The sequence below is a fragment of the Capra hircus genome, chromosome 25, assembly GCF_001704415.2.
Source record: "Capra hircus breed San Clemente chromosome 25, ASM170441v1, whole genome shotgun sequence".
Lineage (NCBI taxonomy): Eukaryota > Metazoa > Chordata > Mammalia > Artiodactyla > Bovidae > Capra > Capra hircus.
In genome coordinates, this window is record NC_030832.1 from 39,294,172 (window position 1) to 39,315,385 (window position 21,214).

Genomic DNA, 21,214 nt, shown 5'->3' on the forward strand with positions numbered 1-21,214 from the left:
CGCGCTGAAACGAGGGGGTAGGCCCCGCTCACCGCAATGAGGGAAAGCCCACATGCAGCAACAAAGACTCAGCACAGCCAAAGACAAGCTATTTGTTTAAAAAGGACATCCAGGGCAGGTGGTAAGTGAAAGCAGGTAAGGTGCACAAAGGCACTTGTGCCCTGAGGGCCTCAAGGATGAAGGGTTCAAAGTGGGGATCTACTAGGAGACCCATGCTCCGTTTTGCCTCTGGGATATACCTTGAAGAAGAACAGAAGATGGCAGGGAAGGTTGCCCTCACACTGAGCGGAGCCTGGGAAAAGCCAAAGGGAAATCTGGTTCCTAAGAAGTGAGGGGCGGGGGCAAGTCCTCACCCCAGGTTGACAGCACTGGTTACCCCAGGACACTGCCTGCCGTGACCTCAGTCCTTAGGGGTTCCTGGACTTGCAGTCCTCCCTGGTGCCCGCGAGGAGCAAACACATTCTCTGGAGGAAAGTCACTCATCCTGGGCTCACCCCACCAACTACTGTCCAAGGAGACCGACTGATGTCCAGTGAGAAATGAACAAGGCGCCAAGAGTGGGGACCAGCAGATGCAACGGCAGAAACAGTTTCAAAAAGTCTCCCAGTGTCACAGCTGCCAGGAGCTGGACTAGAACAGTCATGGTTAATGGCACGGAAGACAAGTGGGAGACTACAGGGGGAAATTACCACGTAACTGGATTGCCGGAGAAGGCAATGGCACCCCACTCCAGTACTCTTGCCTGGAAAATCCTATGGACAGAGGAGCCTGGTGGGCCGCAGTCCATGGGGTTGCTAAGAGTCGTTGACATGACTGAGCAACTTCACTTTCACTTTTCACTTTCATGCGTTGGAGAAGGAAATGGCAACCCACTCCAGTGTTCTTGCCTGGAGAATCCCAGGGACGGGGAAGCCTGGTGGGCTGCCGTCTATGCGGTCGCACAGAGTCAGACATGACTGAAGCGACTTAGCAGCAGCAGCAGTGTGAATTACCTAGAAGATGGGGGAAAAAAAAAAAGTTAGGTAGAACTTCTAGAAATGAAAAGTAGGGACTTCCCTGGTCATCCAGTGGCCAAGACTCCACACTCCCAGTGCAGGAGACCCAGGTTCAATCCCTGGTCAGGAACCTAAAATCCTCCATGCCTCACGGGATGGCCTAAAAGTTAAAAAAAACAGATAAAGTACAGTATTTTAATTATACCTATGCCTTCTTCAGGGCTTCCCAGGTAGTGCTAGTAGTAAAGAACCTGCCTCCCAATATAGGAGGCATAATAGACAATCGAACCCAGTGTTCAATCCCTGGGTTGGGAAGATCCCCTGGAGGAGGAAATGGCAACCCACTCCAGAATTCTTGCCTAGAAAACTTCATGGACAGAAGAACCTGATGGGCTACAGTCCACGGGGTCACAAAGAGTCGGACACAACTGAGTGAGCACATGCCTCCTTCAACTTAGGAAGTCCTGTTCAACGTCATTTAATTTTGTTAATGCAAATTAAAGCAGTGAGGTAATTTTTGCCCATCATATTGTCAGCTGTTAAAAAAAATGTGTGCAAGCAAGCATCTGGTCTGGTCTTTGTCACTCAGTCGTGTCTGACTCACTGTGACCCTGTGGACTGTAGCCTGCCAGGTTCTTCTGTCCATGGAGTTTTCTAGGCAAGAACTCTGGAGTGGGTTGCCATTCCCTTCTCCAGGGGATCTTCCTGACCCAGGGATCAAACCCACATTTCCTGCATTGGCAAGCGGATTCTCTACCACTAGCCACCAGGGAAGCTGGAGCAAGTGTATGTGGCAGAATTATCAGCCATTGCCTTCCAGTATTCTTTGCCAGGGAATCCCATGGGCTGAAGAGCCTGGGGGGTTACAGTCCATGGGCTCACAAAGAGTCGGACACAGCTGAATGACTAACACCAGTCATCGGGGCTTCTCAGGTGGCGCTAATGGTACAAGAATCCGCCTGTCAGTGCAGGAGACGAAAGAGACGAGGGTTCGATCCCTGGGTCAGGAAGATCCCCTGGAGGAGGAAACGGCAACCCACTCCAGTATTCTTGCCTGGAGAATCCCATGGGCAGAAGAGCCTGGGGGGCTACAGTCCATGGGATAGCAAAGAGTCAGACATGACTGAACGACTGAACACAACCAGTTGTCTGTCTGCTTCTTGATAAAGGACCTCTTTGGGGGCAAATGTTCGACAGGCAGCCCCTTCAGGGAAGCTGGGCTCCTCCTTCGGAGTGGATTGCGTGTGTGCGTGTGCTAAGTCCCTTGAATGGTTAGCACCCCCTGCTTTCACAGCTGTGGGCTCAGGTTCAGTTCCAGGTCAGGCAGAAAACAAAAGAGCAAGTTGTTGAAAGTCAATGTGTATATTAGGATCTTGACTGCATAAACACTTTGTGAATAAATACCAATACATTCTAGTTATGACAGACCTGTTGTTTCTGTCCATTCACAATTCAGCCCCCCTTCCTGCTGGTGATAGCGTCCTGACTTCACCCCTGAGGCCCTGGATCCATCCTTGACCCAGGCCTGGTTCAGCTGAGCCCTGTAGCCCCCCTGGTAGTTGCCTGAAGGTGAACCCATGAACCTATGAACCCTAATGAAACCCAACTCTAAAATCTGAGCCAGAACTGGCATAACCCTGGGGCCAGTAAACCAAAGGCAGGGAGAGTTCATCTTGAAAGCAAGGGGGATTTAATGACCACACACATGACCAAACAGTCCAGGGTCAGCCAGCATCCTAGGAAATCCTCCAACAGAAGAAATGAAATAGACACGTTAGGGAGGAAAAAAAAAATGGAGCAAAGATGACAGAGGGAGCAGGAACAAACGTCACTGTCCTCAGAGAGATGAGGGCAAGTACTGGAATCACGAAACAAGAACAGCATGCATGAGAAAAGAAGAGCTTGAGAATAGGAAAGCTCTGGGGAATGGCAGACAATATCAGAAATAAAAGCATTCAACAGAAAGCTTAGAAGAAAATGAAGAGAGAATCCTCCAGAAAATGTACTGAGAGGTTAAGTGATGAAAAATAGAAGTTAAAATTGAGAGGAGTGGGACAGAGGGTCCAATATCTGAAAAACTCAAAATTCCAGAAAAGGAGAAAAGAAAACCAAGGGGAACATGATCAAAGAAATTACTCAGATTCACTTCTCAGAACAGATAAAAACATGAGTCTCCCGATTGAAGTGGCTGCCTGAATGTCCATGAGGGAATTTCAGAATACAGGTTTTTGTTTTTTTTTTTAATATATTTACAAGCTTCTGGAGAGAAAAACTGGAGGAAGACATGGCAACCCACTCCAGTATTCTTGCCAGGAAAATCCCACAGAGGAGCCTGGCAGTCTATAGTCTATGCAGTCACAAAGGGTCAGACATGACCGAGCACGCAGCACAGAGAGAAAGCATCAGTCACATGCAAAGGACTGGGTATCAAAATGGCCCTGGAAGCCCGCAGCAGCAATGCCCGAAGCCAAAAAGCAATGAAGAGGAGAGTGACCTCCGCAGGGGTCCAGCAGTCGACTGCTCCCAGTGCAGGGGGCCCAGGTTCCATCCCCGATTAGGGAGCTAGATCCTGCATGCTGTAGCTGAGCCCAGCACACACTGCCCGGACCTCATACGCTGGCCTCACATCTGGACGTTCCCAGGCCACCTGCACCTCCGACCAGCTGGCTACAAAATCAGGCTTCCTGTGACCCACTCGGGTTCGTTAATGCATTAGAGCAACTCACAGAATTCAGGAAAGCACTTACACTGATGACTGTCTGAGTGTGTGTCTGTGTGTTCAGTGGTGTCCGACTCTTTGTGACCCCATGGACTGTAGCCCCCCAGACTCCTCTGTTCGTGGGATTTCCCAGACAAGAATACTGGAGTGGGCAGCCATTCCCTTGTTCAGGAGATCTTCTTGACCCAGGGATCGAACCTGGTTCTCCCGCATTGCAGGCGGATTCTTTACCGTCTGAGCCACCAGAGTTTGAAGCTCTCACCCAGAAAACAGGATAAAGACCAGACAAATGATTAGACAATGGGAGGATGGGAGGGAAAGTATACATGTCTCTGTGTGGTTTAAACAGTTTAACCTGCACCTTCCAGAGTGGGATGTCAATAGATACGATCTAAACTGGAAAAAGCAAGTAAAAGCATTAGAAGCACATTGTTTAGAAATAGGGCAAGAGAGATCTGAAGAAATGGGAGTGGTCACAAGTGAGGAGAAACTTTTCTTGTTGCTGCAGATTTTGTAGAACTATTTGACTTACACAACTTGGTATACGTGTTACTTTGATTTAAAAAAAAAAAGTAAGACAGGGACTTACCTGGCAGTCCAGTGGTTAGGACTCCATGCTTCTAACTGCAGGGGGCCTGGGTTCAATCCTTGATCAAGGAGCAAGGATCCTGCGTGTTGCTGCATGGTGCAGCAAAAACAAAAAAAAAGAAAAGAGGGAGAGAAATTTGGAAAAAAAAAAAAAAAGATTGAAGGGAAGGAGAGGAAGAAAGCAAAAGAAAGGGTGGCGGCTTTGGTCAAGCCAGTGCTCAGGTGTGGACCAGAGAAAGGCTCTTGGGGAGAGCTGCCCCAGGAAGACGCCTGACTGCAGGTTTGCATGATGTAAAGGTGAGCAATGAGCCTGGTGAAGGAAGAGAGCCTGCAGAGGCAGCAGGTGGGGAAGAAGGGGGAACCAAGAGTGCTCTCCCAGCAAAGCTACCTAGAGGTGGAACGAGCTGAGAGATTCAGTGGAGGTCCCTGGTGACATCAGGCAGAGCTGTCTGGGTGGAGTGACGAGGCAGAGGCCAGGCTGCAGAGAGGGAAAGAGGGACAGGCCGATAGGGGTATGGACAGAACTATCATGGGGCATCTTTCCAGCAAGTTTGGCAGGAAAGGCAGGAGAGCGAGGTGGAGGGGAGGAGCGGTGCGTTTTTAAGATGAGAGAGCTGTAGGAAAGAGAAAGCACTGTCGGAAAGAAGCCAGCAGAATGGAGAGGTTAAAAATTCAGTGGTGAGGGGAGTGGATCCTCTGGGCGTGAGGTCTCCTAGGAGGCAGGAAGAGGCAGAAACAGCTCTGCTCTCAACTCTTCCAGGCAGAGGAAGGGGCACGCCTGCCCCGGGCAGGAGGGAGCCAGTTCATTCATTCCCCAGACACCCGGCTAGTGGGGTGCAGTCCCGCTGCCCCGATGGAAGGCCATAATTGGCCTCCTATCATGGCTGGAAGAGGCCCCCTTGGGAACCCAGATTTTTCTGCCTCCAAAGATGGGCTCTTGCTGCGTTTGTTTCTCTATGGAGGCAGATGCAATCCCTGCCCCCCGGAGCACCTCATCTGGGGTGAAGCTGCCAGACAGAGTGCCAGACAGTGTTCAGGCAAGGGCGAGAGGGGAAGCCCCAATCTCCATTCCCAAAGGGCCCGGAAGAATCCAAAAATCGGATCAAGCGGGGGCACAGGTGTGGCAGCTATGTGAGGGTGGAGACAGTAAGGGGGGAGGGGGCTGTGACCACAGGAGGACCCCTGTCCCCCTCCAGTGGGGCACCGCCGTGCTCCCCCCAGGAGCAGCTCTCTGCCGCCAGTGCTTTGGGCTTTCGGAGGGAGAACTGGAGCATCCTGATTTCAGCGTCAGTCCATCTCCAGATGAGAGAGAACAGAGTAGCAAAGGGGCGGGATATGGAGACAGAGGGATCCTTCCTAACCCACGGGGAAGCGGCTGGGCACGACCAGGGAGGCCCGCTGTCCTGAGCCGCTGAGGAGGGGGCTGGGGAGGGCGGAGGGTGGGGGTGGCGATGGGGCCTGGCCACCCGGCGGCGCGCACAGCGCAGGGGCGCAGAGAGCCAAGCTTAGCTCTCCAGTTGGCCAGGGTGGCCCCTACGGCCCCATCTGGTCCTTCGGGGTCCACGCCCACCTGACTGCAGGCCACAACTCTCCGCGCCCCCAGGCCCGTCCCCGCACTTCAGGATCCAGGACATGGGTCCAGGGCGACGAAGGAGAGGCCTCTCTAGGGTGTGCGCAGCGGCCAGGGGTTGGGGCTTCGTGAACCGAGCGTCACCTAACTGAGTGCGACTTGAACCCCGTTTGTCCCGGGGCCGTGCCTGCCATTCAGCGGGCGGCCGAGCCCGGCTGGGAGCCTCCCCCGCACTCGCGCGGCGACAGTCGCCAACCCGGGCGCGCGGACGCGCACACCCGGAGATGCTGCGGAGCGCCCTGCGCCTGCCCCGGGGCCCCCGGCTCGCGCCCCCCGCGCGGGGTGAGTGGCCGGGCCGGGAAGGGTTAAGCCCACCGAGCTCGTGGCGGCCTAGAGCGGCGGCGGCGGCGGGGGCCGGGGCGCGGGGGACAGGATGCGGATGCCGGGGGGACTTCCTGTGCCGGCCCCCGCCGCCCCCGCCCCTGCCCCCGGCCCGGCCGCTGCCCGCTCGGACGCGCGGCCGGCCGGTCGCACGCTCAGGCGGGCGGGCGAGCGCACGGGGACCCCGGCCCGGCCGCGGCGCCCGCCCCGCGCCCGCCTTCCGCGCGGCCCGGCCCGGCCCAGGCCGCCCGCCCGCCGGCTCCTGGCACCTGTGGCGGCGGGCAGATCCCTGGCCGGCCCCGCGCTGCCCCGGGCTGAAACGACACCGGTCCACCGCCCACCAGGTCCGCCCCCGGTCCGCCCTCGGCGCCCGCGATGGTCCTGCCCTGAGCCCCGCGCTGGTTCGGGGCTCTGTCTCCCCACCACCCCGCCCCCCCGCCCCAGGGGGCCCACACCAACTTCTGCTCCTGAACTCCGCTCTGCCCCCCTTCTTTTGGCCCAGGGCGACCTCGGCAACCCTGACAGCGACAGACCGTCCCAAGTGACCAGAAAGGCCCCCCGGGTGACCCAGCGCCTTCCAGGCTCTTTCTGGATGCGGGCGCCTGGCGAAGGAGCTGGCTGAACGCTCTGGCCTTCACCTTCCATTCCCTGCTGACCACACCTCCCCGAGCGCCCAGGCTGCCCGCAGAGCAGGCGATGCTTGTGCCAGGTGAGGCCCAGGGGGGTCGGTCAGCAGAGCGAAACCGGGACGCTTTTCTTAAGAGGGCTGGCTGGATTCTTGGAAGCTAGAGGGACCTGGAGTCATCCTCTCAGGAGGCGAGGATACCACCACTGGGACCCTGGGGGGATGCTGGAGAGGGGCGGGAGGACGCTGGAGAGGGGCGGGGAGCCCTGCAGACCTCAGGAGGCTGGGGCACAGGGCCAGGCCGCAGCCCTCCAGTCGCAAGGCTTGTAGTGCTCCGGGAACCTGGCTTCCTGGGAACTGAGGTGGCACCTGGACGGACTCACATGGCCCAGAACTGGCGGTCTGCTGGTGACCTGGGAAGACTGGGCGAATCCCCAGAGCACCTTGGGAGGCAAGAGACCAGGGGATTGAACAGACTTGTCCATGCTTTGCGGGGGCCAGGGGAATGTGAGATGGAGATGGACAAACAAGTCTTTTTTTCTTGTAAACTTTCGCAAACGTCCCTTCTGGGAGTGTACCTAGCCGTCGTCTCTCACCATCGGTGTTGAGCAGCTGCAAGGGGTGCCCCAGGCAGGAGGCTGAACACGGGCCCTGCACAAAGTCAGGAGAGTCAGGACTCTCAAGCCGGCCCTGGGAGCAGGGCCTCCAGGCTGCCCTTGCTCATCCCTTTCCCGGCCGTGGACCACACCGTCCTCCTTTCTGGCAGGGGTGAGCTGCCGACTTGCGGGCAGCAAGGCATCAGGGCCCCTGGCGCGGGGCTCCCCGCTGGTCTGAACAGCTTCCTTCCTTCCCCTTAGCACAGCCAGCTCCCCAGGATCTTGGCCTGACCGCCAGGATGAAGGTGAGGCGGGCAACCAGGACCTTCGTGCGGAAGCCTCGCCGTCTTAAAGATGGGGGCCTGGGGCCTGACACCCCCTCAGGTAAGGGGCTAAGGGTGGGGGGCACCTCTGACCTCCTGAACCAGGAGATGGTCCTCAGGTGCCTGGCGAGGATCCTTTGACTAAGCCCCAGGCCTGCTGAGAGGGAGCCCTAAAGGTTGGCAAGCAGCCCGCTGTCTGGGGTGTGGTGGGCAGGCTGCACCCCCTCATTTCTGCAGGGTCACCTCGGGGTTTTCTGAGGCCACCGTCGGGCTGCAGTGTTGCTGGTGAGGGCTGCCTGGTGGCGCGCACATTCTCAGCCCCCGTCCCCCACCTGCACGCATGCTGACTGGGAACCGCTGCTGGTTCCCAGGGCTCACACAACCTCCGTTTCCTCCCGCTCTCCCTGATTCCGGACTCAAGGTCCCAGATTGAATTCAGGGGCTGAGGGGCACCCTTGTCACTGGTCGTGTGGCTTTTCTTTTCTCTGTGGCCTCTGGTCTTGCCCTTTTCCTTGACTTCTGCCTGCTTCCATCCATCTTTCTCTCCTTTTTCCCAGAGGCAAATGTGGCCTTGCATTACGTTCCAAGACCTGCCCCGCTCCCTACTCTTGGCAGATCTTCCAAGGCGGCCATGCTCACGGGAGCCACCTCCCTACTCTGTGCTTTGAGAGCACTGAGTTGAGGGGCTGGGCAGGGTTAAAAAGAACATGAAAAGGACCAGAGGGACGAGGCGTTGGATGGGCATGTGTGGACTCAATTAGCACCCTTGGCCTTCCACCACACACACCCCCACACCCCCCTCCCCCCACCGCCAGCTTCCCCATGTGGCTTGTGAGATCAGAGTTCCCCGACCAGGGATCGAACCCACACCCTCTGCAGTAAGAGCTCAGAGTCCTAATCACTGGACTACCAGGGAATTCCCAGGACTCTTGGCTTAAATACTCAACTGACAAAAATCTCGTGAGAGCAGGCACATCAGATGACGCTTCAGTATACATTTACCAAAATATCGTTGGTAACAGCGTGCAAATGCTGTGAGAAGCAGGGACTGGTCGTTTGGTCAAGCACTGTCCTAGAAATGAGAGGACCTACCCAGAGGGGTGATGAGTCCCGGCTGCCCCCAGAGGTGGGAGGAGAAGGGAGTGCCCGTGTGACCTTGGATTTGCTGAGACAACAGGTTGTCTGTAATGGTCTGTCTTCCCTCACTTCCCGCATACTCCCACCTGGTGTGAGTGTGTAAGAAAAATGCACTCACTGATCCATTAGCCTAAGTGAAGGGTCTTGGGAATAGATTTTCTAAGAGGGAATTATTTACATGTAGATATCCCTTGATTTTATGAAATCAGTATATTCCTGGAAAATCAGCCAGAAAGCAAAATTGGGTCAACCAAACCTCTACTTCCCATTCCAAAGCTGAAAATATGATGCTATGGGAAAAACAAATGTTGAATCAAACTTGGGAATGGAGAAGGCCTCCTTGGATTTTCTGATAGCACAGCAGTATGCTCAGAGTGAGAAATTGCATGTGGGGTTTGTGACATGTAGCAACGAGCTGAGTCCTGTATAGCCGAGTTTACTCTGCATTGTGTACCATGCTGGGGCTGTGTGTTTATCCCCTCTAATTTTTCGCAATTTCTCCAAAAGGGGTTTAGCTCCTTTAAGCAGATGGGGAAACTCAGGTTCCCAGGGGCTAAGTAACTGGCCAGTTGCCACTTAGACTTGGGGCTGTGAATTGTTCCTTCCCATCCGAGAATTAACAGCCTAAAACCACTTCCAGCCTCAGACTTCCCTGGCGGTCTAGCGGTTGAGACTCCGCATTTCTAATGCAGGGGACTCGGGTTCCACTCCTGGTTGGAGAACTAAGATCCTACGTGCTGAGTGGTACAGCCAAAAAACAAATGAACAAGCAGACCACTTTCAGTCTAAAGGCTATTTCAAATGGAGCTAGTTGTATCCCTGGTATTAATATTTCCAAACTGCTTGCTAATTTTCAAACTAATTCCTACCCCACAGGGAGAGGGATTTTTCAAGCACCTACTAGGTGTAATGCCGGGGCCCTTCCTGCTTTACTCATTAAGCTGGCAGTGTGGGGATGACAAAGGTATGTTCCAGCCCTGGAGGGCCCTGAACCTGCAGGAGGTTAGCCAGCTGCTACCTGGTAGAATTACTGGGCACCTCCTACCTGGAAACCTCGTTCTCTCTGACTTCGCTGATTTTTAGAAAGTGCCATGGAAACACTTCCAGGCAGCCTGACAGAAATTCTTTATTATGTACAGAGAGGGTGAGTTTCATTCGTTTCAAGTGTGACCTCTGACTGAGGTCAGAGTTCAGCATGGGCTTGTGGCTTAGCCATGGGAGTGGCAGGTTCACAGATTCCTCTCGGATGGCGGTTAGGCCCAAAGGACTTTTCAGGGAGTGGTGTTGGGGAGCCCCAGGCACCCAGGGTGGTGTCACTGCCAAGGTCTAAGCATCAGCCCTGTGTGGAAGAAGGCCCCGAGGAGAGGTCAGGGGCCTGGGGTCCAGAGTGATGTGACCAGCTAGCTGTCCCTTGGATACATTTCTAAGCCAGCTCCACACCACTGGGCATTTCCCTTTCTATCGTGCTGCTGTTGGCATTCAGAGAAGGCGATGGCACCCCACTCCAGTCCTCTTGCCTGGAAAATCCCATGGGCAGAGGAGCCTGGTGGGCTGCAGTCCATGGGGTCGCTAAGAGTCGGGTACAACTGAGCGACTTTACTTGCACTTTTCACTTTCATGTGCTGGAGAAGGAAATGGCAACCCACTCCAGTGTTCTTGCCTGGAGAATCCCAGGGACAGGGGAGCCTGGTGGGCTGCTGTCTATGGGGCCGCACAGAGTCGGGCATGACTGAAGCGACTTAGCAGCAGCAGCCGTTGTCATTTGGGGGTCCCTGCTGAGGGCTCAGGAGTGTATCATAAAGTGACTGTACATGGGGGAGAGTAAGGAAGGACATCATGGGAGTCTGAACCAGAGGGCTGACTCCAGATCTTTCTCTCCTGGCTTCCTGCCATTCCCACTCCAGGTGGCAGCGGTGGGAGCGAGAGTCAGGAGGGAGAAAATGCTCAGGAGAGGAGCAGCAGCCCACCGCGGCCAGCAGTCTCAGCTCCCAAGCGGGCCAGTGAAGTCGCTGAGGAGACTGCATCAGGACGGCAGAAGCTGCAAGCCCGACAGTTAAAACAGCAGCCGGAGCAGCAGCCACAACCGCAGCCACACAGCCAAGGGCCAGGGCCTCAGCCAGCGCCGCAGCAGCAGCAAGATGGGCAAGAGCCGCTGCCCCAACCGCAGCCAGAATTGCAGGAAGAACCCCAGTCTGCGCAACAGGGGCCGCTGAAACCACGGCTGCGGCTGATGCCGCGGCAGAAACAGTCACGGGAGCAGCACAGGCAGGTGCGACGGCGGTCACGGCTGCGGCAAGAACGGTTCCAGCGGCAAGAACGGTTCCAGCGGCAGGAACTGCAGGAAAAGCCCCTGTGTGTGCAGTATGAGCAGCAGAAGCAGCTGCAGCAGCAGGAACAATCAGAGGTGGGGCAAGTGCAAGAACAGCAGCTGCCACAGCTGCAGCAGGAGCTGCAACAGGACTTACAGCAGGGATGGCCACAGCTGCCACAGCAAGCGGTACAGCAGCTGCAGCAAGCGGTACAGCAGCCGCAGCAGCTACAACAGCAGGAGCCATTACAACCACAGCAGGAGTCACTGCAACCACAGCAAGAACAGTTGCAGCAGCAGCAGCAAGAACAGCTCCAGCACCAAGAACAGTTGCAGCAACAGCTGTTGCAGCAGCAAGAATTACAGCGGAGACAGCAGCAACAGCAGCAGGAACAGTTACCACAGCAGGAGCAGTTACAGCTGCAGCAGCAGTTGCAGAAGCAGCAGGAGCAGTTGCAGCTGTTGCAGCAGCAGCAAGAACAGCTGGAGCTGTTGCTGCAGCAGCAGCAGCAGTTGCAGCTGCAGCTGCAGCCCCGGCCTCTAGGGCCGGAAGACGAGGAGGAGGTGGAGCTGGAGCTCATGCCGGTGGACGTGGAGTCTGATCAGGAGCTGGAGCGCCAGCGTCAGGAGCTGGAGCGGCAGCAGGAGCAGCGTCAGCTGCAGCTCCAGCTGCAGGAGCAGTTGCAGCAGCTGGAGAAGCAGCTGGAGCAGCAGCTAGCGCAGCCGCCGGAGGTGCAGCTGGAGCTGACACCGGTGGAGCCTGGAGTCCACGCGCCTGAGCTGCAGCTGGAGCTGACCCCAGTGCCCCCCGAGCTGCAGCTGGAGCTGGTGCCGGCCGCCGCGGGGGCGCCCGCCGCGGTGGTGGTGGCGCCCCCAGGCTACGTGGTGCTGCAGGAGCTGATGGTGCTGCCAGCGGCCGTGTCGGCCCCCTCGATCGTGGCCGTCCCGGGCCCGCCGAGCGGCGCGGCCCTGACGCCGGCCCGGCCACCGCGGCGGCGGCGGCGCGCCCGGGACCGGCCGACCATCTGCGGGGAGTGTGGCAAAGGCTTCAGCCGCAGCACGGACCTGGTGCGCCACCAGGCCACGCACACGGGCGAGCGGCCGCACCGCTGCGGCGAGTGCGGCAAGAGCTTCTCGCAGCACTCGAACCTGGTGACGCACCAGCGCATCCACACGGGCGAGAAGCCCTACGCGTGCCCGTACTGCGCCAAGCGCTTCAGCGAGAGCTCGGCGCTCGTGCAGCACCAGCGCACGCACACGGGCGAGCGGCCCTACGCCTGCGGCGACTGCGGCAAGCGCTTCAGCGTCTCGTCCAACCTGCTGCGCCACCGCCGCACGCACTCTGGCGAGCGGCCCTACGCCTGCGAGGACTGCGGCGAGCGCTTCCGTCACAAGGTTCAGATCCGCCGCCACGAGCGCCAGCTGCACGGCGCCGGCCGCTCCCGGGGCCTCGGGCTGCTCCGCGGCGCGCGCGCGGCCGCCGGGGGCGCCCCACGCGCCGAGCCCGCGGCGGACAAGGCGCCCTGACTCGAGGTCGGGGCTGGGGACGAGGGCGCCGAGGTCGGGGAGGGCGCCGCTTTCCCTGCACCCGGGAAGCACCGTGCGCGCTTGGAGGTCTTGACCGCGTGCCGCAACATCCTGGAATATCGCTGGGACATCGCTGGCATCCTTCTTCCGGGCCAACTGAGTGACGGGCCAATTCACCCTCCGAAACACTCCACGGGAGGATATCGACGAGGCTAAAGCGGCACGGAGGTGGCACATTACTGCTTACAGCACGTGGTTCAGGGTCGTCTGCGGGTACCAATAGGTGAGAAGTTGGCCAGTTTCTCCCCCGGGGAAATTGGACTTGACTGGAGTTGAGAGCCATGGGGGGAAACTCCCAACGGCAGGTCGAGACGATGGGTGACATTCGACAGAGCTCCAACACTAACCAGGGAAGCCGACATACGTGGTAAAACACACGTAAAAGGGTCCTGGTGAAAATTACTTCATGGGGGAAGAGGAAATTTATCTGCACTACATAGAAAACTGATCAAGGCATTCAGTTATCCTCAGTGGCTTTTGCCTTCAAAATACTTCCGCTAATGAAAGTTCATCAGGGTGGATGAAAATCTGATGTAAATGTTTTATGTTCATTAACACAAGGTCCCAGCGTCCACTGGGTCAATGTGCAAAGGCCAGGAAGTGCACTCTGGGCGAAGGTGAAACCTGTCCAGGGCCACACCCAAACAAGCCTCCGAGGCAGGGCTGGGGCTCCCAGGCTCACAGACGGTCCCTAAATCCTCCTGAATAGAAGCCAGGGGCGGAAGCAGAGGGCATCCTGTGAGTGCTGTCCAAGGTCCTAAGGGGGTGGTCCCTCCATCGCTCCCAAAGACCTCCCCTTAGCGCCCACCTGCCTTGCCTTCTCAGAAGCCAGTGCACGCACTGCGGCTTGGGGGCTGGGACCTTGAGATGCAGAAGCAGGTTCTCCCAGGCCAGGCCGCGCAGAGGGCCGGCCCAAGTAGACCCTGCCTCGTCACGGGGGGCCAGAAGGAAAATGCTGGGGACAAGGACGGGAGGCAACAGAAATGCTCTTTATGGCGATTTTGTGAATGTCTGGGGGTCAGTCGGAGCAGCAGCAATCTCGATGTCTCGTGGGAGGGCAGGGTGATGTTGTGGGGGCACCTGATACCTCTGGTCCTTCCGGCCCTTCCTGCTCCTGACTCCCCCGCGTGGCTCCTTAGACGCTGCCTGACTCCCCTCCCTGCTTCTCCTTTACTAGCACAGCCTGCTCTGTTTTACCAACGTGTTGGTAAGTGAGAAACAAAATAAACAAAAATGAGGAAATACCTTGTCCTGTCTTTGTGTTTTCACCTCTGGATTTTATGGGGCTTCATTTCTCTGTCACATTTTGCCCACTGCTTTAGAAGCAGACAACTTCGTATTCAGAACCATTCCCAGCTCCACACCCCAGACCCTTCCTTCCAGCCTGACATTCTTGGCCAGGGATGGGCTTATTCAGTAAAACTCTCCTGGGAGGGACGGGGACCAGAAAGTGGATGCTGGAGGAAGCCGGTTTTGGGCGTCTTCTCCAGACAACTTTTGAAGCGTCCAGTCCAACGGCAGTGTAGACTGCTGTGACAGTGGCGAGTGTGCTGGGTCACTTGGAGGGGTGTCATGAGGACTGAGAGCCCTCCCAGCCCTGAGAGCCCCTGGCTCTAAGACTCAACAGTCAAATGCTCTCAGATGCCTCTTTACCATCTTTGTCTCCCCTTGTCATCCAGCTTTTGCTTTCAACCGTCCGCCCTCAGCTTTTCTTTGCTAGATGACCCTGGGGCTGCCGAAGCCTCTTGACCCACCTGTGCGGAGAGCTGGATGTACCCCGAGATTGCCTCCCCCATGGTGGAGGAGGCACCTGTCTCCTGGCCAATGAGAGGCAGGTGTGGGAGGGCGCTGCAAGCTAAGCTCCTCCCCTTCCAGCCAGCACCCCCGGAGGCATGGATCATGGCCAAGCTCGTCTGTGGGATCCCATGTGAGCATCTCTTCAGGGTTTGCCTTGAGACTCACCCTTCCTCTGCTTCTTCTCCTTTGTGGTCTTATTTCCTTTACTCAGATACTCACTGGGAGCAGGGCCTTAATAAATCACTCATGCCTATAATCCTTGTTTCAGGGTCTGCTTGTCAGGAGCCCACCTTAAGACTGATGGTATTGATAGTGGTCTTAGGAAGTGGAGTCTAAGGTGGGGACTGTGGGCTTGGCCCACTCTCCCATCGCAGCAACAGGCTCTCCCTGTTGTGACTCCTGGCTGCTATCATGATGGACAGGACAGGATACCAGGTGAGAGGGGCTGCCCAGCTCATGTGGCATCTTGAGGACTTGGGAGATGAGAGAGAATGGTTATTCTAGGGACTGTGGGATGGGTTGGTTTTGCTGAGCACCACTGAAGCCATGATGCGGGTGAAAGAGAGGCTCGGGATCACAGTTACCAGCTGAAGGCCCAGAGGGTCAGTCAGGAGGCCTCCGTGCCATAAACAAACTCAGTTCCTCCTGCCGAGGACCAGCTACCAAAGACCGGGGACAGGGCCTGAGGCAAGAGGAATGAAACCTGGATAGGCTTGGGGATGTCCTTGAGCACACATTCCCCCCAACTCTATGGGCCTGTGAAAGTGGCCTGATTTCCCTGGCTAAAAACACCAGCTGTGGGGATTTGCCTAGTGGTCCAGTGGTTAAGAATCCACCTGGCAATGCAGGAGACCCAGGTTTGATCCCTGGTCGGGTAATTTAAGATCCCCTATGCCATGGAGCAACTAAGCCTGTGCGCTGCAACTCCTGAAGCCCATGTGCCACAACTAGAGAGTCTGGAAGCTGCCACGGAAGATGCTGCACGGCGCTGCGACAAAGACCTGATGCAGCAAAGAAAGAAAGAAAAATGTAGTTTAAAAGCATCAGCTGCACCCCTTACCTTGTCCAGAGACGGTTGAGGCAGGTGTTTTTCAAGACACTACTTGCCCTCCATATAATGAGGTCCTAGGCCCAGCATGGCTTGGCTGGGGTAGTGCTGGCTCTGCCAAGAGTGGGGAGGGGTTATTTGCCAAAGGACCTGCAAGTCCTGGCCAATACCTCCCGGCAGGAACCAGGGACGTACACTTGGGAGTGGGTCTAGAAGGTGGGGGGCTGAGAGTGGGTGGCATTTTAGGCTGGAGATTAAGACATGCTTCTGGGGCTTCTCTGGTGGCTCAGTGGTAAAGAATCTCCCTGCCAATGGAGGGGATATGGGTTCGATCCCTGGGTAGGGAAGATCCGACATGCTGCACGTGCCACAGTTATTGAACCTGTGCTCCAGAGCCTGGGAGCCATAACTACTGAGGCTAGAGGAGCCTAGAGCCCTTGCTCCCCAACAAGAGGAGCCACCGCAATGAGAAGCCCAAGCACTGCAGCTGGAGAAGCCCCCACTGAGCACAACTAGAGGAAAGCCTGTGCAGCAACAAAGACCCAGCACAGCCAGAAGTAAATGAGGTAAAAAGACATGCTTCTGTGTCCTCTCGGGCCTGAGAAGGAGCTCCAGGAAATTTGCCTCGTGGGCCTTACCTCCTCCTTCTGACTCGGTGACAAACTTCCAGAGGTGAGGCAGGTGTATGCAGGACCAATACCACGTGTATGGTACCTTGGAACAAATTTTTAAATGTGTCCCTCTTCCCCGTGGAGATAGCCCATTCCGGGTCCACGGCTTTGTAGCGGGGAGGCAGGCTCCTTCAGAGCCTTGGCCCTAGCGAGGGCTCCATTTCACCTCTTCCCGGCATTTTCAGCCACCGAATCGAGTGGTTCTTTGTCCTGAGTCAGCCTTTCCCAGGTTCTGTCCTGAGCCCTAACCCTAACCCTAACCCTAAGTCACGGGGGAGCTCTGCTTTCCTGGTTTTATATCACACTTTGTCTGTTCTGTGCTGGCAGCCAGTTAGACGTGACTCATTCATGTGTGTTGAGAGATATCAAGGGGAAATTAAAGACAAGAACATTAAGGAGTTTGACTTGGGGAATTTTGTAACGGAGTTCAGACCTTACAAGGCTGGCTCATCAAGTGAAAAAAATAACACAGTGGGAAAAAATTAACCACCACCCCCAAATTACTGAGAGTATAATTAGTCTCAACTTTTCATATGATGATCACGTCTGCAAAGGTTTGCCAAAGGTAGGGAGAGGGTTGTTTCTACGAGGGGGCTGGGAAAGGGCTCAAGGTTTTACCTATTTGGGGCAATGGTGTGAGACAGAGGAACCAAGTATGAAGTCCTTCCTGTCTCTTTGGGATGCGTTAGTCACATTAATGGCAGTAGGGAAGGCTGTCATTTTTCCTTCTCTGGACTGACCCTGGGCTATACTTATGCCATATCAGGGACTGGCTGGCTAAGCCCAGAAGTCTCTGGTAAAATGAAGACTCTCCAGGGAATAAGATAAAGTCAAATCTATAAAACAGAAAAGAGTTCAACCCTTGGTACTGTCTTTGCTTCTTTTGAGTCAGCTTGACATCTTTTAGAAACTAGCGATGGTCCTCTAGTGAGGACTTGGGAATTGGAATTCTGGCTGCCAGTTACTGCGTGACAACTTCCCTCACCTGTAACAAGGAAGCAGGAGTATCCATTGTTCCTGGTTGTTGTATGTCAAGCAGGTACAATAATACATGCAAATGAACCTAACATACAGTAAGCACTTGGAATATATTTGTTGCATCTAAAGCAAGAAACCAACACATACTCTTTCCTCTGGTTGTATTTTCTATGAGATAAGGCTTTCTACTATCCCAAGGTTTAAAAGTTTAGACATTGTAGAAATGAGGACTTTGTGAGGCCCCCAGATGGTAGAAGGGCATAGTGATGCCCTTAGGATTCTCCCTTGCAGGTCGAGTCTGGTAGGGTTCCAGGTGACTCTATCCAAGGCGGTGACATCAGCCACCACGCAGGTATCTCCCCAAAGCTCTGAGCCTGAGGACTCATTAGTCTCCTAGACTTGGACGTTCCAAAGATCTAAGGCTCAGTAAGTCCACGTGGAGCACTCCACCCCTGATTTCTCCCTTCGGTGCTGGCAGCACCATTCAAATTCGCCTGAAAAAGAAGTAACTTTATTTAGTTTCTATGTTTGACCGCACCGTGTGGTATGCAGAGATCTTAGTTTCCCAACCAGGGATTGAACCCATGCCCTCCACCTTGGAAGCCTAGGGTCCTAACCACTGGTGTGTGTGTGTGTGCTTAGTTGCTCAGTCATGTTCAACTCTTTGTGACCCCATGGACTATAGCCCAACCAGGCGCCTCTGTCTATGGGATTCTCCAGGCAAGAATACTGGAGTGGGTTGCCATTCCTTTCTCCAGGGGATCTTCCCGACCCAAGGATCGAACCCAGGTCTCCTGCAATGCAGGCAGATTTCTTTACCACTGGACCACCAGGGAATTCCCAAGGAGTAACTTTTAAGCTCATCAAAATTAGATGTAAGAAATCAAATGGTTTCCAATAAACAAATCTTATACTTTTGCTTTAATAAAATTTCCACTCTTGTATGTCTGTAAACAGCTTGGGGGATGTATATGAAAATGCACGCATGAAATAGAGTTCACGGCGGGAGTGGGGGTATCATCTGCCTAGTTCTTGCCTTGCCCTCCACGGGGCATGCTGGTGTTGAGGAGGCTGTCAGCCATCCAGTGCCTGTCAGGAAGTTCATTCTGGGTGTCAGCCTTTCTGTGGTTCACCAGCAGGGACACGGGCATGTGGGAGTTACAAGACATTTGGGTGCATTAGGAATTCATGAGATCCAGGATGGCTGTCTGAGCATATGGGCTTTGAGTAAGCCCCACCTCTGCACAGACTCATCCCCAGGTGCACACTGCCTTCAGGGGCTGATTCCCCAGTTGGGCAGAGCTCAGTCTCACTAGGCTCCTAGGCCTTGCTTAGCTGACACCTTCTGCAGGAAGCCCCCCTCGATTCCTCCTGGGTTCTCATGCTGTGGGCTGGCAAAGAGTCTGACACTGAGGAGTGCTGACCAATGTCTCCGCCCAGCCTTCACACGCCCTGCCCAAGGGAGAGGACAGTAGTGCCACCGTCAGAGAGAACCAGAGCCGGACAGTGATCAAAGCAGTAAAAACAAAACTGTACTCAAGACCTAAGGCAACAGGAGAAAAGAAGGCTCAGAATAGAAGCGGACGCAATCCTGAACAGCACAAGGACAAGGAGAGATTCGCAGCCAAGGTGCAAGGTAGGAGGAAGCTGCTGGATGGAAAATTACCAAGAGGAAAGGAGCATTAGGGGCGGGGTGGGGGGAGTTCTGGTTAGGCAGATCCGACAGGATTCCTGCTGAAGGCAGGCCAGGGTGTTCAGACATCACCTAGGGAATGGTGGGGGTGAGGACTCTGATCAGATATGATGGTGATCTGATATCCAGGGCAAGGATTCTGGTGAAACTGACTTGACAGGGTTTCTGCTAAAACTGGGCAATGAAGAGACAGACATGGGAGCCCCAAGGTGGATGAGGCTCAGACTCAAAGTTTGGCGGAGGAGGGAGTCTTTTGTACACTTGGCTTGTGCCTCCTCTGTCTGCAATCCACACTCCACCCTTGCCTGTTCCTCTCTGCCTGGACTTGAACCTCTGCCCCTGATTGGCAGACATTTTTGTCATTTCTGTTGGTACCCAGGCTGCGGGTGTGTGTGGGGGAGCTGTTTGCTCTTCCTTTCTGCCCTCTGCCCTGTCCCCAGCCCAGCATAGCCATGCTTGCCCTGCGCTTCTGGGTGAGGGGCTAGAATGGACTTGACGCCCAGGCAGGTGCCGGCATCTGACAGGGGGCTGGGGCAGGAAGGGGCTCCCTCTGCAAGAACGAGGGGCAGAGTCCATCACAGCAGTGTCACATTTGCAGAACCAAGAGATGTTCCCAAAGTGATCAGGATCCCCCCCATCGGCCATCCCCATTTCCATAGCTTAACTCTCATCTCGTGCCGGAGACTGAATGTTTGGGTCTGCCCCTTACCCCTCACTCAAATTCACACGTTGAAGCCTAACCCCCGATGTAATATATGCCATCATTTTGGAGGAGGGGGACTGTGGGGTGTGATTAGGTCACGAGGGTGGAGTCTTCATGAAGGCTATTAGTGCCTTTATAAAGGGATCTCCAGAGAGATCACTCACCCTTCTCCCAACGTGAGGACTCAGCGATGGAGCCCTGGCTCTGAACCAGGACGAAGGTTCTCACTGAATGCTGAATCTGCCAACACCTTGATCTTGGACTTCCCAGCCTCCAGAACTGTGAGAAATAAACGTTTCAGCCCCTCCATCTATGGTGACTTTGTTATAGTAGCCCAAATGGATTAAGATATTTTGTTACCTTGAAGCCCTGCCACTTTCCACCCGGGTCACCTCAACAGCCTTTGGACAGCACCCAGTCACCCAGCTGGACCCCTGCCATTCCCACCCCCACCATCCATCTTAACAAGTATGACCCACCTCTGCCCGATGCTTTGGTGGGCTGCCAGCTGCCATGGGGCCCTGCCCCCTCCCAAGACCTGCCTCAAGTCCCCCCGCCTGTCCCCCCAGCCAATAGGTCTTGCTCAGGCCTGGCCTCCCCTGTCCTCACTGCATCCCAGTCTCCAGCCATCTTTCAGGCTGGGCTGAAATGCCACCTGTCCCCTGAAGGCATGGGGACCTCCTCACCTGGCTCTCACAGTTAGGACTCCAGGACTTGCCGTCTTCTGGGCCGGGAGGCCCTGCGCCCCTCCTTGCTGTGTTCCCCCTCCCCAGACCTGCAGGCGCAGGAGGCCAGCCCTTGCTCTTGCTGCTTCCCCGCTGCCCAGCCCACCTCCACCAGCCTCCCAGCCTTTTGAGAATGTTTATTTGGCTGCACTGGGTCTTAGATGTGGCACTGGGAATATCTGACCCTTGTTGCAGGTTGTGGGATCTAGTTCCCTGATCAGGGATGGAACCCGGGGCCTTTGCACGGGGAGCGTGGAGTCTTAGCCGCTGGATCACCGAGGAAGTCTCTCCATCAGCCCCCTTTCAGCACCCCCAAGAGAAAGACCTCCAGCTCAAGGTTAGTGCTGGCTGGGCGAAGGGGCCACGTCCAGTTTGGGTCTCTCTTTTTCTCATTCTTGCTGCTTCCTGCTCTCTCGGGCCACACGGGCCCTGGCAGGCCCCGTCCGCCTCTCTCTCCTCCCTCTTTCCGGCTCACAAGCAGCAGGCTGGAGGGCAGACCAGCCCCAGTGCAGGGCCACTCATCCTCCTTTTCTCCCCAGATGGCCTCGTGTTGGCAGAGGTCTCGAGTGCGACTGGGCCCCCTTCCTCGGATGGTCCTTGTGCTTCTGGCCCATCAGCCGCCTCTCTCAGAGCCAGGCGACTGGCAGCACTGGGTACATCTAGATTTTCTCATGGCCCCAAATGGCATCAAACTCCTTGTCCATCTCCAGTCATCGATAGCGTGGAATACTGACGCCTCGTTTCCATGTATAATTGTGACCCCGGGGCTC

General features: G+C 55.8%; 1 protein-coding gene across 2 annotated transcripts; it reads left to right on the forward strand.

Annotated features, from left to right (window-relative positions):
- On the forward strand, positions 6,490-14,071 carry ZNF853 (zinc finger protein 853). 2 transcript variants are annotated; one of them, XM_018040817.1, is made up of 4 exons: positions 6,490-6,597; positions 6,756-6,962; positions 7,736-7,858; positions 10,839-14,071. In XM_018040817.1, exons 2-4 carry the CDS (start codon positions 6,950-6,952, stop codon positions 12,767-12,769), a joined length of 2,067 nt encoding a protein of 688 aa, XP_017896306.1. In that variant the 5' UTR covers positions 6,490-6,597; positions 6,756-6,949; the 3' UTR covers positions 12,770-14,071. The 2 variants fall into 2 exon arrangements, with proteins under 2 accessions (XP_017896306.1, XP_017896307.1); XM_018040818.1 differs by having other exon boundaries at positions 7,741-7,858.